We start from the raw sequence: 16,059 nt of genomic DNA, 5'->3' as shown, positions 1-16,059 counted from the left end.
ATATTTGAAGCCACTGTTGCAGTCATTGTGCCAATCTATCTAATTGGGGATCTTCCTCTTTTCTCTTACTTTCTAATTTACCAAGCATGATGTCCTTCTCCAAAGACTGGTCCCTTCTGACAACACGTCCAAAGTACAAGACTCCATCCTCAATTCTAAGGAACATTCTGACTGTACTTCTTCTAAGACAGATGTTTGTTCTTCTGGCAACATTCTTCTCCAACATCATAATTCAAATGATTCTAGTCCCCTTCAGTCTTCCTTATTCATTGTTTCAGCTTTCACATGTATATGAGGTGATGGAAAATACCATGGCTTGAGGTCAGATGGTACCTTAGTCCTCAAAGTGACATCTTTGCTCTTTAACACTTTAAAAAGGTCTTTTGCAGCAGTTTCGCCCAATGAATTATGTTGTTTGATTTCTTGACTACTGCTTCAATGAGTATTGATTGTGGATCCAAGTAAATTGTATTAGGTTTACAAATAAAGGACAGTAGAGAGAGACTACTGTGGTAGTCTGTGAGATGCTGTGATTCTGTAAGGAATGCACAAGTATTTTAAGTACCAGCAGGGTCACCCACGGTGGACAGGTTTCAGATGAGCTTCCAGACAAAGAGAGACTAGGAAGAAGGAGTGACAAATTACTTCAGAATATTTAGTCACTGAAAACATTATGAATAGCAGAGAAACACTGTCAGATATAGTGCCAGAAAATGAGCCCCTCAGGTTGGAAGGCACTCAAAATGCGACTGGGAAAGAGGTGCCTCCTCAAAGTGGAGCTGACTATGATGACGCAAATGGAGTAAAGCCTATGGGAATAAAACCTGCGGGACCTTCATTTGCTGATGGAGCACAATTCAAAATGAAGAGAAACAGCTGTAAACATCCATTAATAATCATAACATGGAATGTATGAAGTATGAATCTAGGAAAATTAGAAATTGTCAAAAAATAAATGGAACACATCAACATTGATATCTTAGACATTTGTGAACTGAAATGGACTGGTATTGGCCATTTTGAATCTTACAACCACATGTTTATGCTGGGAATGACAAATTGAAGAAGAATGGTGTTGCATTCAATGTCAAAAAGATCATGTCAAGATCAGTCATGATATACAATGCTGCCTGTGATAGGATAATATCCATGTGCCTACAGGGAAAACCACTATTAATATCACTATTATTCAAATTTATGCACCAACCACTAAAGCCAGTGAGGATGAAATAGAAGTCTATGAACATCTTTAATCTGAAATTGATCAAACATGTAATCAATTGATCGAAACTGATCAAAAATGAAAGATCATTACTGGCAATTGGAATTCAAAGGTTGGGAACAAAGGGGAAGGATCCATAGTTGGAAAATATGGCCTTGGTGATAGAAATGATGCTGGAGATTGCATGATAAAATTCTGAAAAAACAATGATTTGTTCATTTCAAATACCTTCTTTAGACAGCATAAGAGACGATTATACCCATGGACCTCACCAGATGGAATACATAGAAATCAAATTGACTAAATCTGCGGAAAGAGATGATGGAAAAGCTCCATATCATCAGTGAAAACAAGGCCAGGGGCAGACTATGGAACAGACCATCAATTGTTCCTATGCAAATTCAAACTGAAGCTGAAGAAAATTAAAACAAGTCCATGAGAGCCAAAATATGACCTTGAATATATCCCACTTGAATTTAGAGATCATCTGAAGAACAGAACAGATTTGATACATTAAACACTAAAGTTGGAAGACCAGAGGAGTCATGGGATGGCATAAAGAACATCATACAGGAAGAGAGCAAAAAGTCATTAAGAGGACAAGAAAGAGGGAAAAGATCAAAATGGATGTCAGAAGAGACACTGACACTTGCTCTGCAGTGTAGAGATGCTAAAGCAAATTTAAGAAACGAGGAGATACAAGAGCTGAAAAGAAAACTTCAAAGGTCAGCTCGAGAAGACAAAGTTGACTATTACAAGGAAATGTGTAAAGATCTGGAGTCAGAAAACCAAAAGGGAAGAACACGCTCAGCATTTCTCAAGCTGGGGGAACTGAAGAAAAAATTTAAGCCTTGACTTCCGTTATTGAAGGATTCTCTGTGCAAATTATTGAATGATGCAGAAACCATCAAGAGAAGATGGAAGGAATACACAGAATCACTGTATCAAAAGGAAATGGTTGATATTCAACTGTTTCAACAGGTACCATATAATCAAGAGTCAATGATACTGAAGGAATAAGTCCAAGGTGCCTTGAAGGAATTGGCAAAGAACAAGGCACCAGGAATTGATGGAATAAAAATTGAAATCTTTTGAGAAAGTGAGGCAGCACTGGAGGCATTCTCTCATCTCTGCCAAGAAATTTGGAAGACAATTATCTGGCCAACTGACTGGAAGAGTTCCGTATTTGTGCCCATTCCAAAGAGAGGTGACTCAATGGAATGCGGACATCATTGGACAATATCTTTGATATCCCATGCGAGTAAAGTTTTACTAAAGGTAATACAGAAATGGCTGCAATCATACATTGACAGAAAACTTCCAGAGGTTCAAGCTGAATTCAGAAGAGGATGTGGAACGAGAGATATCATTGCTGATGTCCGATGGATCTTGGCTGAAAGAAGAGAATACCAGAAAGATGTTTACCTGTGCTTTATTGACTACGCGAAGGCTTTCAATTGTGTGGATCATGACAAGCTATGGACAACATTGACAAGTATGCGTATTCTGGAACACTTAATTGTGCTCATGATGAATCTGTACCTGGACAAAGAGGCATTTGTTCTAACAGAACATGGCAACACTGAATGGTTTAAAATTCGGGAAGGTGTGTGACAAGGCTGTATTCTTTCACCATACTTACTCAACCTGTATGCTGAGCTAATAATCTGAGAAGTTGGGTTATAAGAAGAAAAGCATGGTATAAGGATTGGAGGAAGACTCATTAACAACCTGCGATATACAGATATAGATGATAGTGAAGAGGGCTTCAAAGACCACAGCCTTCTCTATGGATTGCATCTCAATGTAAAGAAAAGAAAAATCTTCACCACTAGACCAATAAACAACATTCTTATCAACAGAGAAAAGATTGAAGTTGTCAAGGACTTCGTTCTTCTTGGATCAACCATCAACACTCATGGAAGCAGCAGCTGAGAAATCAAACGACATAACGCATTAGGCAAATCTGTGGCACAAGACCTTTTTAAAGTGTTGAAGAACAAAGATATCAGATTGAGGACTAAGGTGTGCCTGACCCAAGCCATGGTATTTTCAATAACCTCATTTCAATAACCAGGTCAAAGCTGGACAGTGAATAAGAAAGATCGTAGAAGAATTTATGCTTTTGAGTTCTGGTATTGGAGGAGAATAATGAAAGTACCATGGGCTGTCAAAAGAACAAACAAATCTGTGTTGGAAGAAGCCAGAGTGTTCCTTGGAGCCCAGAATGGCCAAGCTTTGTCTCTCATACTTCAGACATATTGTCAGGAGGGACCAGTCGCTGGAGAAGGAAATCATGTTTGTTAAGATGCAGGGTCAGAGAAAAAGAGGAAATACCACAGAGTGATGGATTGGCAAAGTGACAGCATCAGTGGGCTCAAGCGTGGCAACAATTGTGAGATTGACTCAGGACTGAGCAGTGTTTCGTTCTGTTGTACATAGGGTCTATGATTTGGTACCAACTTGTTGGCACCTAACAACAACAACAAGCAAGAGACTGGAATGCTCATTGTTTGTTACTGTTCTATTACTATCGCCATAACCTTTTATCTGGCAGTGGCAGAGGTTGTACTCTTCTGTTTTTACTTTGTCTTTCTTTATCTTGGGCATTCTCAGAACCAGCCTCATTTGGCTAAGAGACATTAGCATCCATTAGGCAGAGATCTGATCTCAGAGATCTGATCAACACCAAGAGACTTCTGCAAAACTGCATTCTAGTAATCTCAGCATTTTCCCTTGTTCTCTCTACCTTAGGGTGTCAGCTGCTGCCTGTTTCCCGATAACTAATTAACCAATACCTTAATTTATGTTTGCTGAAATCCCTAGTGTGGTCTCTGTTTTCCAAGCTAGGCCCTAACTAACAATGGCAGCACCTGATGCCAAAAGGAGGTCCAACTCACTTGAATCTACTGGGTCCCAAGTCCCAAAGGAGCAGAGCAGCCTACCTGCTGTGGAGCCTGTTCTTGCTCTGTATCCCTGGATGTGCCCTTAATTGAACTAGTCTCCTGTATATGGATGCTCAGGTTGTTTCTAATCTTTTGTTAACTATAAACAATGCAATGGTGGTGGTGTTGGTAGTGTGCTGTGGAGTTGGTTCTGACTCATAGTGACCCTGTATAGGGTTTATGAGCCTGTAAATCTTTACAGGAGCAGAAAGCCTCATGTTTCTTCAGCAGAGTATCTGGTGGCTATGAATTGCTGACCTTATGGTTAGCAATCTAACACATAATCTGTTATGCTATTAAGTTTCCACAAACAATGCAATAAACAACCTTAAATATTTCTTTGTGTGTGAGATTAATTTATAAAAGTGGGGTTGCTTGGTTAAAAGGGATTGTCAAATTGTCCTTCATAGACCTTGTACCAATTTAGCTCCTCACATGTGATGAACAGAGATCTATCTATCTGTTTGTATGAGAAACAGAAATATCAACAAAGGAAAGAGGGAACCAGACAAGACACTCTTGTGTCATAAAACATCCTTGAATGATGCAAGGGAGAACATTTAAGTACAGCCTGAGATCTTAGGGAATTACCTGTGATTTAGACTTCATGGATTTCACTTAGAGTTTTTTTTGGAGAAAAGTAAGGCTATCATAGAAATGGGGGGAAAACTCTGTAAAGCACTTTGGTATTTATTTACTCGAGGGAAACACAAAAAATGAAGAGCTACACTTTATCACAGATTACTACAAGGTTTGGCAGTTGGAGGAGTCTTCATGCATCTGTCTAACAACAACAACAACAACAACAACAACAAAATCTATTGCCCTGGAGTTAAGACCAACCCATAGTGACCCTATATAGGACTTCCAAGACTAAGTCTTTACAGGAGCAGACAGCCTCATCTTTGTCACCTTGGGGTTAGCAGCCCAATGCTTAACTCACAAGTCCACCAGCCATGCTCAATGGAGCCTCAGTACCAAGCGTGTGAAGTTGTGGTGGTCAGCAGCAATAGTGACACCTACAGATGCATGGCTTTCATTGAAAGTACCAATCTGGCTGGCCATTTGAGATGTGCTAACAGTAGCATGTGAGACACCTTTTGTTGTTGTTGTTAGGTGCCACTGGGTTGGTTCCAACTCATAGTGACCTAATGTCAGAATAGAATATCATCTTCACAGTTTTTATTGTATTTGAGTCCACTGTAGCAGTCACTGTGTGAATTCATCTCACTGAATATCTTCCTCTAGTTCGCTGACTCTCCACTTTACCAAGCATGATGTCCTCTTTCAGGGACTGATCCTTTTGGATAACATGTCCAAAATACAGGAGACGAAGTCTCACTATTCTTGTTTCTAAGGACCATTTTGGCTGTACTTCTTCCAAGAAGATTTATTTGTTCATCTCATAGTCCATGGTGGTTTCAACATTCTTCACCAACATACCATAATTCAACTGCTTAGATTCCTCTAAGGTTTTCTGTATTCATTGTCTAACTTTCACATGCATATGAAGCAATTGAAAATACTAGGGCTTGGGTCAGGTGCACCTTAGTCTTCAAACTGACATCTTTATTCTTTAAGACTTAAAAGAGGTCTTTTGCAGCCACTTGCCCAATGCAATATGTCCTTTGACTTCTTGACTGCTGCTGCCATGAGTGTTGACTGTGGATCTGAGTAAAATGAAGTCTTTGACAACTTCATTCTTTTCTCTGTTATCATGATATTATTAATTGGTTCAGTTATGGGGACACCTTTTAAGGATTCCAGAAAAACATAGTTGGGACTTTGTAGGGTGCAGAGTCTGTTTTCTGCAGCAGCAGAGAGGGTGAGAGCTAGTTTCACATAGGTGATAAAACTTTCATTTACTAAGCTTGTCCCATTTTGCATTTTGCGATCTTTGTCTCACACACTAGGGTAGACTTTTGTTTTAAAATAGCAAAGCAGAAAATTCTTCCTCAAGCCTTTATATCTTTTAACAAACCTAGGTGGACTATTTGCATTGTCAGCACTAGACTTTGAACCACAAGGCCTGAAGTTCAAACCCCCCAGTTGCTCCTCAGGAACACCACACAGAGTCGCTGTGAGTCGGAACTGACTCGACAGGGGCACTATGAGTCTGAAGAGACATAATGGCTCTTAACAACCAACAATAATAAGGTGTGGCTAGGTCATTACTTAAGGAGCTCTGGTAGCATAGTGGTTACGAATCAGGCTGCTAATCTCACAGTCAGCAGTTCGAAACTACCAGCTGTTCTGTGGGAGAAAGATGAGACTTTCTGCTCTTGTAAAGATTTACAGCCTCAAAAACCCTATGCAGGGTCACTATGAGTCTGCACTGACTCCACAGCACGGAACAACAACAGCAGGTCATTCCTCTTACGTTCTTTGTTGTTGTTATTGATGTTGTTTATTCTATACCCAAACTGTAGTTATTTATCATTGCCCAAGCCAATCTGCTCACCTTAGCATTATGAGGTAACAAAGCTATCTGTACCAGAGCTGTGTCTCTCTTCCCAGTAAGGACTGGTTAGCTTTCCTGCAGAGCACTTTTGTTTTATGTTCCACTGTGTCTTGTTTGTGCCATTCTTAATTTACACAACAGAGATGCTGTCATCACCAATTAACATTTATCAAGAGCCCCCTGGATTCACGGCTGCACAGGGACTAATTTAATATTCTCTCTGTGTCAGATACCAGGTACCTCCTTCAAATGAATTTTTAAGCATCTCCTGGTGACAGAGAAGAATAGAGGTATCAATTAGTATTCAGGAATGCAAGGCTTTGTAGAACATGCTTAAAGAGCATCAAGGGTTTGTGTTCATATCTGAAAGCTTAAAAGAGGGTATACTTATATTCATTCTGCAAATGTAAAAGCAAAAGGTACTGTGTTAATTGTTCTTCCATATTCCCACATGTGCCCTTTGATCATCCCATATTCCTCTATTCATTGAATTCCTTCTTGAATTGACTTGATATAAGTGGCTTTAGGTTTTTGTCTTTTCTTTTTAAATTCAAGTCCTTCTACTCTTCAAGACTGAGTCTGAAATTTCTTCCTGAAGTTGTTTTCTAGTCATCTCTGTCCTCAGGAATAACTCCTTTCTCCGAATTCCTGAAGCCCTTCACATTTATACCTTTCACTTGGAAACTTAGCACATGATACATTGTATGTGTTCTACTGCAAGGTCAATTTGAACCCAAGGTCGGAGGTTTAAATCCCCTAGCCGCTCCTTGGAAACCCTATACAGGGTTGCTATGAGTCAGAACTGACTCAAGGCACCTAACAACAGCAACAATGAATAAGGATTATTTCCCCCAAGTAGGTTAGTATTTTTCCTAAACTTCTGAATCAGCAGTGTTCTGCCAATGGTAGAATCTCAAGAAAATACTTGATGATGATGACAGCCGTCTATTAAAGTCAGATGGAATTTTGAAAAGATGGGTGAGTTGAGACATCTATAAACGTTTACTCATTCAAGTTTATCTTTTGGGAGTGGAAGCCGGGGAAATTGTTTGAGAGCTAACATCATTGGAAGAAGACAACCGTTTGTTTTTCACGATTCAATAAATTTTCTTAACCTGCCTAAGTAATATTTCTTTCGTGAAACCCGCTTTGATGTGACAGTGTATGGTGGCTGTCGGTTGTAGGCAGTCATATTCAGGAGAATAGACCTGAACACTTTTAAAGTCAGAAAGACATTCGATCCCGTTATACATTTTGGAATTAAGAACACACGTTCATGTTTTAAGTTGTTAAGAACAGCGGCCCTGCGACGCCGGCTACATGATATTCCCTCAGAACTCAGACCCTTTGTTGCTCAGGATTCCACAATTCCATGAACCTTGGATTCTACTTTCAGACTGAACTCCCGCGGGGCTCCGCCTATTCTACGCTCGGAGCCTTATTGGCCAGCCTTCCTCCCTCCACATCCTGCCGCCTTCTGAATTTGGCACAGGAGGTGGGCGTCCTCCTTTCGGGCACTGATTGGTAGATTTTTAATGACGCCATAGAGTCTCCGAGTCCTATTGGTCCTTATGCTTGCAAATGGGCGGGGAATGACAGAATGACTGGACTCAAGGCGGGAAGTGCGGAATGCGCCGGCGCGTTGTCTGGGACGCCGGGCCGAGGCTTTTCCTGGGGAACAGGCTGTTGTCGCCCCGCCCCCTCGGGGCTCTTTGTCCCGTTAACTGTCGGAGTGGTGGGGGCGTCAACGCTGGGCGACATGCCGGTACGCTTTAAGGTGAGACCCGGCTTCCCCGGCCCGAAGGCAGGTGGGGCGAGCGGTGGCGGCGCTGATGGGGCACTGGGACACACTGGTTCTCTGCCCCTCTCCCTGGGCCCGAGCCTGCCGCGGACCTGTGATAAGCCTCTGCTTCTCTAGCTCCCTCTGCTCACACTAGCTTCTGAGTTGCTGCATGTGAAAAATAGATGGTATTGATACTCGTTTCTTTGGGGGGCGGGCTCGGGAAAAGGAGAGCTAAATGCGACTTGAGACCTCCCAGCCTCTTCACTTTAGGACTTGAAAGCGTATGTGTATGTGTAGCTCTGTGTCCTTAGTAAAGACAGTATAAAAAATGCATATTTTCACAGGTGTGCGTTTGATTGAAGGTTTGTTCATAGTTCCAAGTAGGTAGTAGCTGTCAGCGACTAGCTCCCTGCTTCTTAACTGTTCTCTGTAGATTTCCACAAACCCTGTCTGATCTGAGGGCTTGTTTCCAGCAGGGGAGGAGAGTTTGTGCTTGATTACTTTTATCAGATATTGAACAGGTTCTGGGTATATACCATGAACTATTCTCTACGCGGTGAGAGTTTAATTCAGATCATCTCTAATGATTAGGATTTCAATTGTCACCTGTTACCAGACAAGAGCTCAGACTTTGGAATCAGTCAGAAAGTAATTTCTCTGAGCCTGGGATTCCTGCTAGCTTCTTCATGAAGTGGTTGTGAGGATTAAAGGGGATAATGCATGTGAACTGCTTAGCACAGGGCTTGGTAAATACTAGCTATTGTTAAGGACTGCTTCTGTTTCATAATCATTTTTAAGTCTCTCAACTCAATAAAGGCTCAGAAATGATCTTTATTGACATCCATTTTTAAAACAATGTTTATTAATTGCTTGACACTCAAACTGTACTTTGTGTTACAGGGACTGAGTGAATATCAGAGGAACTTTCTATGGAAAAAGTCCTATTTGTCAGAGTCCCACAATCCCTCAGTAGGACAAAAGTACCCATGGGCTGGACTTAGATCAGATCAATTAGGTAAGTTGAGCCAATTAATGCCATGATAACTGGAATAAACCTGATCTAACTTTGCAAAACCATTTAAGAACTGGGAAGCAGTGTTCTATGGGCCTGATTAACTTATTCATTTAATATTGAGGCTTCCTGTGGGTCAAGATTGTTACTAGCTGCTATAAATATAGCTCTGAACCAGAAAAAGTTCCATAACTATAGGAGAAACAGTAGCAATCAGCTCAAGTAAAAAAGATTTTTATGTTGTTATATAAAGTTGTAGGGTAATGTGATAGATAACTTGAATGAAGGATAGATGAGGGGATCGATTCAGATTCCATGGTTAGGAAAGGCCCTTCTGAGGAGGTCATATTTGAACCTCAACTTGACTTGAAAGTTGAGAAGGGACAGGTCTGAGAAAGAGTGCTCCCAGGGTACTGGGGAATAGAAGCTTTAAATAGTTTGTCCGAGGCTTCCTGTAGGTGAGTGAAAGAACTTGATTTAAAATCAAGTCATCTGTGTTCAAACCCATGCGATAAGAGCTCATCTTCTAGTCGTGTCATCTCCTTTCTCTCGGTATCCCAGGGAAGTTTTACCAGAGTGTGGTGGAAGGGAAAGGAGACATTCTGACCTTTTTGTAACAGTGGGTTTAATTCTCCCTCGCTAGAATGTAGGATCTTTTACTTGCTACCCTGTTTGCATTCAGTATTTAACACAGGGCTTTGGCACACTTGTCTGTCAGTTTTTCATGCTGAAGTGGCTTGTGTACTACTGTGATGCTGGAAACTGTGCTACTGGTATTTTACATATCAGCAGGGTTATCAATAGTGGACAGGTTTCAGGTGCTTCCACAGAAGCGAGAAGAAGAGAGGCAGGCTACTTCTAAATGTCTCGCCACTGAAAACCTTATGAATAACAATGGAACACTGTCAGATAGCATCAGAATATTGAATATTGAAACATGGTGACGAGCACCAGAATATTGTCAGATATAGTGCTGAAAGATGAGCACTTTAAGTTGGAAGATACTCAAAGTATGACTGGGGAAGTGCTGCTTCCTCAAAGTAGAATTGACTGTGACGATGCGAATGGAGTAAAGCTTTTGGGACCTTCATTTGTTGATGGGACATAACTCAAAATGAGATGAAACAGCTGTAAACATTCATTAATAATCAGAACATGGAATGTATGAAGTATGAATCTAGAAATTTGAAAGTTAGTAAATGAAACACATAAAGATGAATATGGAAGGCATTAGTGAACTGAATTGGACTGGTATTACCTAGGTAATTTTGAATCTGGCAATCATATGGTTTATTAGGAATGACAAATTATAAAGAAATGGTGTCACAATCACCATCAAAAAGAACATTTCAAGACCTAACTTGAAGTATAATGTTGTCTGCAATAGAATATTCATTTACTTACCACTATAAACTACCAGCTGTTCTGCAGGAGAAAGATGAGGCTTTCTGCTCCTGTAAAGATTTACAGCTTTGGAAACCCTGTACAGGGTTGCTATGAGTTGGAACTAACTCCACGGCACATAACAACAATTCAAATTTACACACCAACCACTGAAGGCAGTGATGATGAAATTGAAGAATTCTACCAACTTCTTTAGTCTGAAATTTATCAAACATCAAGATGTATTGATAGCGACTGGTGATTGGAATGCAGAGGTTGGAAAGAGGAAGGATCACTAGTTGGAAAATATGGCCTTGGTGATAGAAATGAGGCTGGGAATGGTATGATAGAATTTTGCAAAACCAATGACATTCATTGCAAATATCTCTTTAAACAATATAAAAGGTGACTTATACACATAGACCTCACCAGATGGTCAGTGGAAATCAAATTGGTTACATCTGTGAGCAGTCAATGAGAGCCAAAATTTGACACTGAACATATTCCATCTGAACTTAGAAATCATTTCTAGAACAGATTTGTGTCATTAGACACTAATAATCGGAGACCAGAAGAGTTGTGGGATGGCATAAAGAACATCATACTTGAAGAAAGCAAAAGGTCACTAGAAGACAAAGAAGGAAAAGACCAAAATGGATGTCAGAAGAGATTCTGAAACCTGCTCTCCAGCATAGAGAGATACTAAAGCAAATGGAAGACATTAGGAAGTAAAAGAGCTGAACAGAAAATCTCAAAGGTCAGTTCGAGAAGTCAAACTCACAAATTATAATGAACTGCTAAAACACTTAGTGTTAGAAAACCAAAAGGGAAGAACATGCTCAGCGCTTCTTAAGCTGAAAGAACTGAAGAAAAAATTCAAGCCTCGACTTGCACTATTGAAGGATTCTGTACATGGTCATTATGAGTCAGAACCAACTTCATGGCACATAACCACCACCACCACCGTGCACAAAATATTGAATGATGCAAAAAGTATCAAAAGAAGTTAGAAGGAAAAAGAAGATAGAAGGACTACAGTGACTTATTGTACCAAAATAAATGGTTGATGTTCATTGCAAAGAACGAGTATCTGGGAATAGATGGAATACAAATTGAAATCTTTCAACAAACTGATGCAGCACTGGAGACACTTATTGTCTATGTCAAGAAATTTGGAAGACAGCTTTCTGGCCAACTGATTGGAAGAGATCCATATTTGTGCCAATTCCAAAGAGAAATTACCAAAACGAATGTGGAATTCATCAGACAGTATCATTAATATCACATGGAAGTAAAATTGTGCTAAAAAGAATTAAAAAAACCCAGCTGCAACAATACAATGATGGAACTGCTACAGATTCAAGGCAATTCAGACAAGGGCATGGAAGGAGGAATATCATAGCTGTTGGCCGATGGATATTGGCTGAAAACAGAATGCTAGAAAGATGTTTACTCGTGCTTTATTTGCTATGCAAAGACTTTTGTGTGGATTGTGACAAGCTATGGATAACAGCATTGTAAAGGATGGGGATTCTAGCACGCTTAATTGTGCTCATGAAGAACCTGTATATAAATGAAGAGGCAGTCATTCGAATGGAACAAGGTGATACTGAATGGTTTAAAATACAGAAAGGTGTGCACCAGGGTTGTATTCTTTCTCCATACTTACTCAGTCTGCATGCTGAGCAAATACTTTGAGAAGTTGGATTAAAGGAAGAAGAACATAGCATCAGGATTGGAAGGAATCTCATTAGCAACCTGTGATATGCAGATGGTACAACCTTGCTTAATGAAAGTGAAGAGGACTTAAAATATTTACTGATGAGGATCAGAGACCACAACCTTAAGTATGGATTGCACTTCAGTGTAAAGAGAACAAAAAAATTTTTTAGCACTAGACTAATAAATAACATCATAATAAATGGAGAAATGATTGAAGTTGTCAAAGACTTCATTTTGCTTGGATCTACTATCAACACTCATAGAAGATGCAGTCAAGAATCAAAGGATGTATTATTACAGTTAGACAGATCTGCTGCACAAGACCTCTTTAAAGCGTTCAAGAACAAAGATGCCAGTTTGAGGACTAAAGTGCACTGACCTAATCCATGGTATTTTCAATCATGTGCATGTGAAAGTTGGGCAATAAATAAGGAACACTGTAGAAGAATTAATGTATTTGAGTTATGGTATTGGAGAACATTATTGAAGGTGCCATGGATTGCAGGAAGAACAAACAAATCTGTGTTGGAAGAACTACAACTAGAATGTTCCTTAGAAGTCCGGATGACAAGACTTTGGACATGTTATCAGGAGGGACTAGTCCATGGAAAAGGGCATCATGCTTGGTAAAGTGGTGGTGGTCATGTTAGTGATTATGTGCTGTGGAGTTAGTTATGACTCATAACGAACCTGTATAGGGTTTTCGAGGCTGTAAATCTTTATGGGAGCAAGAAGTCTTGTCTTTCTCCTGCGGAACAGCTGGTCGTTTCCAACTGCTGACCTGTGATTAGCAGCCCAACTGGTAACCCACTACTCTACCAGAGCTCCTTTGGTAAAATGGAGGGTCTGCAAAAAACAAACAAACAAACAAAAAAACTAGGAAGACCTCCAAGGAAATAAATTGGCACAGTGGCATCACCATTGGGCTGAGGTGTAACAATTGTGAGGATGGCACAGGACCGGTCAGTGTTTCATTCTGTTGTGCATAAGTGTTTCATTCTGTTGTGCTATGAGTCAGAACCACCTCAGTGGCACCTAACAACAACAGCAACAACATTTTTAAAAGTAGTTTTTAAATGAACATAACCATGAGTTTGAATCTACTATAGCTGTCTGAGTTTTGGGAAATGGCATCTGTTTTACCAAGTGGGGGTAAGGATGCCTGTTGTGCAGGAGTCTTGGTACGGCCTGGCATATAGTCACACTAGTCTTTGGTGCCCTGTGTGTGATGTGAGAGAATGCCTGGCAAGACCCTCAAATATTCAATGTTTCAAGCCTGAAAAGTAAAAGATATATGTCTGGGGTACCAATCCTGGGAAGTTAATAGATGGCAAGAGTCTTTCTGGGAGTAGACTTGGAGAACAGTGGGAAAGGTGGTGTGAAATGGGGTGGCTCATTTAGGGTTTCTCTGGAGTGTAGGGAATCTTTGTCAGGGCCTGACTTCAGAGAGTGGGCGGCTCTTCTTCTCAGCCATGGTGGATAGAGTGCCCGTCTGCTCATAATTTTCTTTCCAAACAACCAGGAAGTCTACACATTTGCATTTCTGTTAAGTGAAGAGTGCACAAGGAATCCATCTTTAAAGTTTAGGCATCTCATTAAGAGCCTAGAGGGATATTTTGACACTGGGAATTGGTTAGCCAGGGAGTTGCTTCTAACATTTCAGTTGCATTTGAAGGGAGGTGATACAATGAGACCATAGGTGCAGGCACTGTGAAGATGGCACAGTATGAAGGCAGCAATGACCCTCCTAGGTCTAGGGAGTGAGAATGCCAGCATGTTCAGAAAGGGAAGGGTGAGTTTTACTAGGAACAAAGGCAATTTTACCTAGGACTGCCTATGTTGTTAAGTGTCGTCGTGTCAGTTCCGGCCCTTATCACCCCTGTACAGGGTTTCCAAGGAGTGGCTGGTGAGCTTGAACCACCGACCTTGCGGTTCAGACTGACTTTGTAGTCCAGTGTGTTATCTCATAACACCACACCAGGTCCATCTTTTAAAAGTAGTGTATGCTTTCCACTCAAGTCCCTGCGTGGTGCAAATAGTTAACAAGCTTTTCTGCTAACCACAAGTGAAGGGCCTCAGAAGGAAGGCATGGCAACCTGTTTCCCAAAGCCTGGTCCCTGGAAATCCTAAGGAGCTCATTTCTACTCAGACACACATGGGAATGCCATAAGCTGCCATCAATTTCATGGCAATGTTTTCAGAAGAGCAGACCACTTTTAGAATCTTTTGCTCTCAGGTTTCTCTTCTACTAGAAACCTTACTGTATGTTAAAGCAGGAAGAAACCTAGGGAATGGGTTTTCATACTCCCTGAAAGAATTCAGAAAATCTTTGTGTTCCCTGATGCATTTCTTTATTATTATTATTGCTGTTTTCAATGAATCCATAAATTACTTATATATTTCTGTTAGATTGTAGATCTTTTTTGTGTTGCTCTGAAATGTGTCAGCATGGGGAATTCACTGTATGGGGACATTTGGACAATATCCACAGTCTAGATTTTACTGAAGAAGACTTCTGAGTCCAGAGACTCAGCTAGAGAGGGCATCCAGCAACACCAGGAGCTGAGGGAGCAAGCTGCTTTTATTGCAAAACCTCTAGTTACCTTTCATGGTCAGCCCCGAACAGCTCACAGTGGGTCTACATACGGACCATGCAAACACTCTGGTAGGAGGCAGACAGGACTGGGCCTCACACATTTTGAAGTTGATATTTAATATTTTTAATCATAAGTTTAATGGATAGTTTTGAAGGATGTAATTCTGTTCTGTGTTGTTGAGGGCTGCCAAGTCAGTTCCCATTCATAGTGACCCTGTATAGGGTTTCTGAGGCTTTTGCATGAGCAGAGAGCCTCATCTTTTTCCTGTGGAGCAGCTGGTGGGTTCAAACCGTGGACCTTATGGTTCGCAGTCCAGTGCTTATCATAAAGACACCAAAGGATGTAATTTCAGTTATATGGAATACTGTACATATGTTTTAAATATGTATTGTTAAAACTTTGGAGCTAGCAATTTCAGTTTATTAGATTTACAAAAAAATGTTCATCATATAATTTACAGGGTCATCCTTCATTGACAAAATAACCAGCCAAATTAGACTGGTTTCTGTGAGAAAAAAATATCTAATTTTTAAAACTTTGGATGTGTTAATAGGAGCTCAGCATGATAACCCTCTCAGGCCTGTCATTTAATTCTAAGGTCGTGGATGGAAAGACGCAAAGCTGGATGCACTAGGCTCTGCCCCTCGCTCTTGGGTCTAGTTTGCCCCATATTCTCTCCCTCTGGAGTTACAAGTTCTCTAGTTGCACCTTTACTTGTCCTTCCCCCACCCAAACCCTCCGCTTTTTATAGGCCTTGAGTGATGCACCATAGTAAGTTTCAGGCTGGTTGAGGGGTGTGTCTTTTTTTCTGTGATGTGGGAAAAGGGTAATGGGAAATGAAGGGACAGATGACAGGTGCTGCTCTCAGACAGATGGGTGTTAGAACAAAGTCCATAAGGAAGTTGTGCATCTGGACAATGATTTCCTTCTCTCC

At 40.6% G+C, this 16,059-nt stretch overlaps 1 protein-coding gene across 1 annotated transcript in view; it reads left to right on the top strand.

Annotated features, from left to right (window-relative positions):
* The first annotated feature begins 8,387 nt into the window (after positions 1-8,387).
* The window catches only part of MDM1 (Mdm1 nuclear protein homolog (mouse)), a 58,494-nt gene continuing 50,822 nt past the window's right edge, over positions 8,388-16,059 (top strand). The window contains exons 1-2 of the mRNA XM_006859613.1: positions 8,388-8,405; positions 9,312-9,426. Coding sequence (XP_006859675.1) covers positions 8,388-8,405; positions 9,312-9,426 — 133 coding nt within the window. The remainder of the gene's footprint in view (positions 8,406-9,311; positions 9,427-16,059) is intronic.

Source organism: Chrysochloris asiatica, unplaced genomic scaffold (genome assembly GCF_000296735.1).
Source record: "Chrysochloris asiatica unplaced genomic scaffold, ChrAsi1.0 scaffold00033, whole genome shotgun sequence".
Lineage (NCBI taxonomy): Eukaryota > Metazoa > Chordata > Mammalia > Afrosoricida > Chrysochloridae > Chrysochloris > Chrysochloris asiatica.
This window is presented reverse-complemented; position numbering and strand designations above follow the sequence as displayed.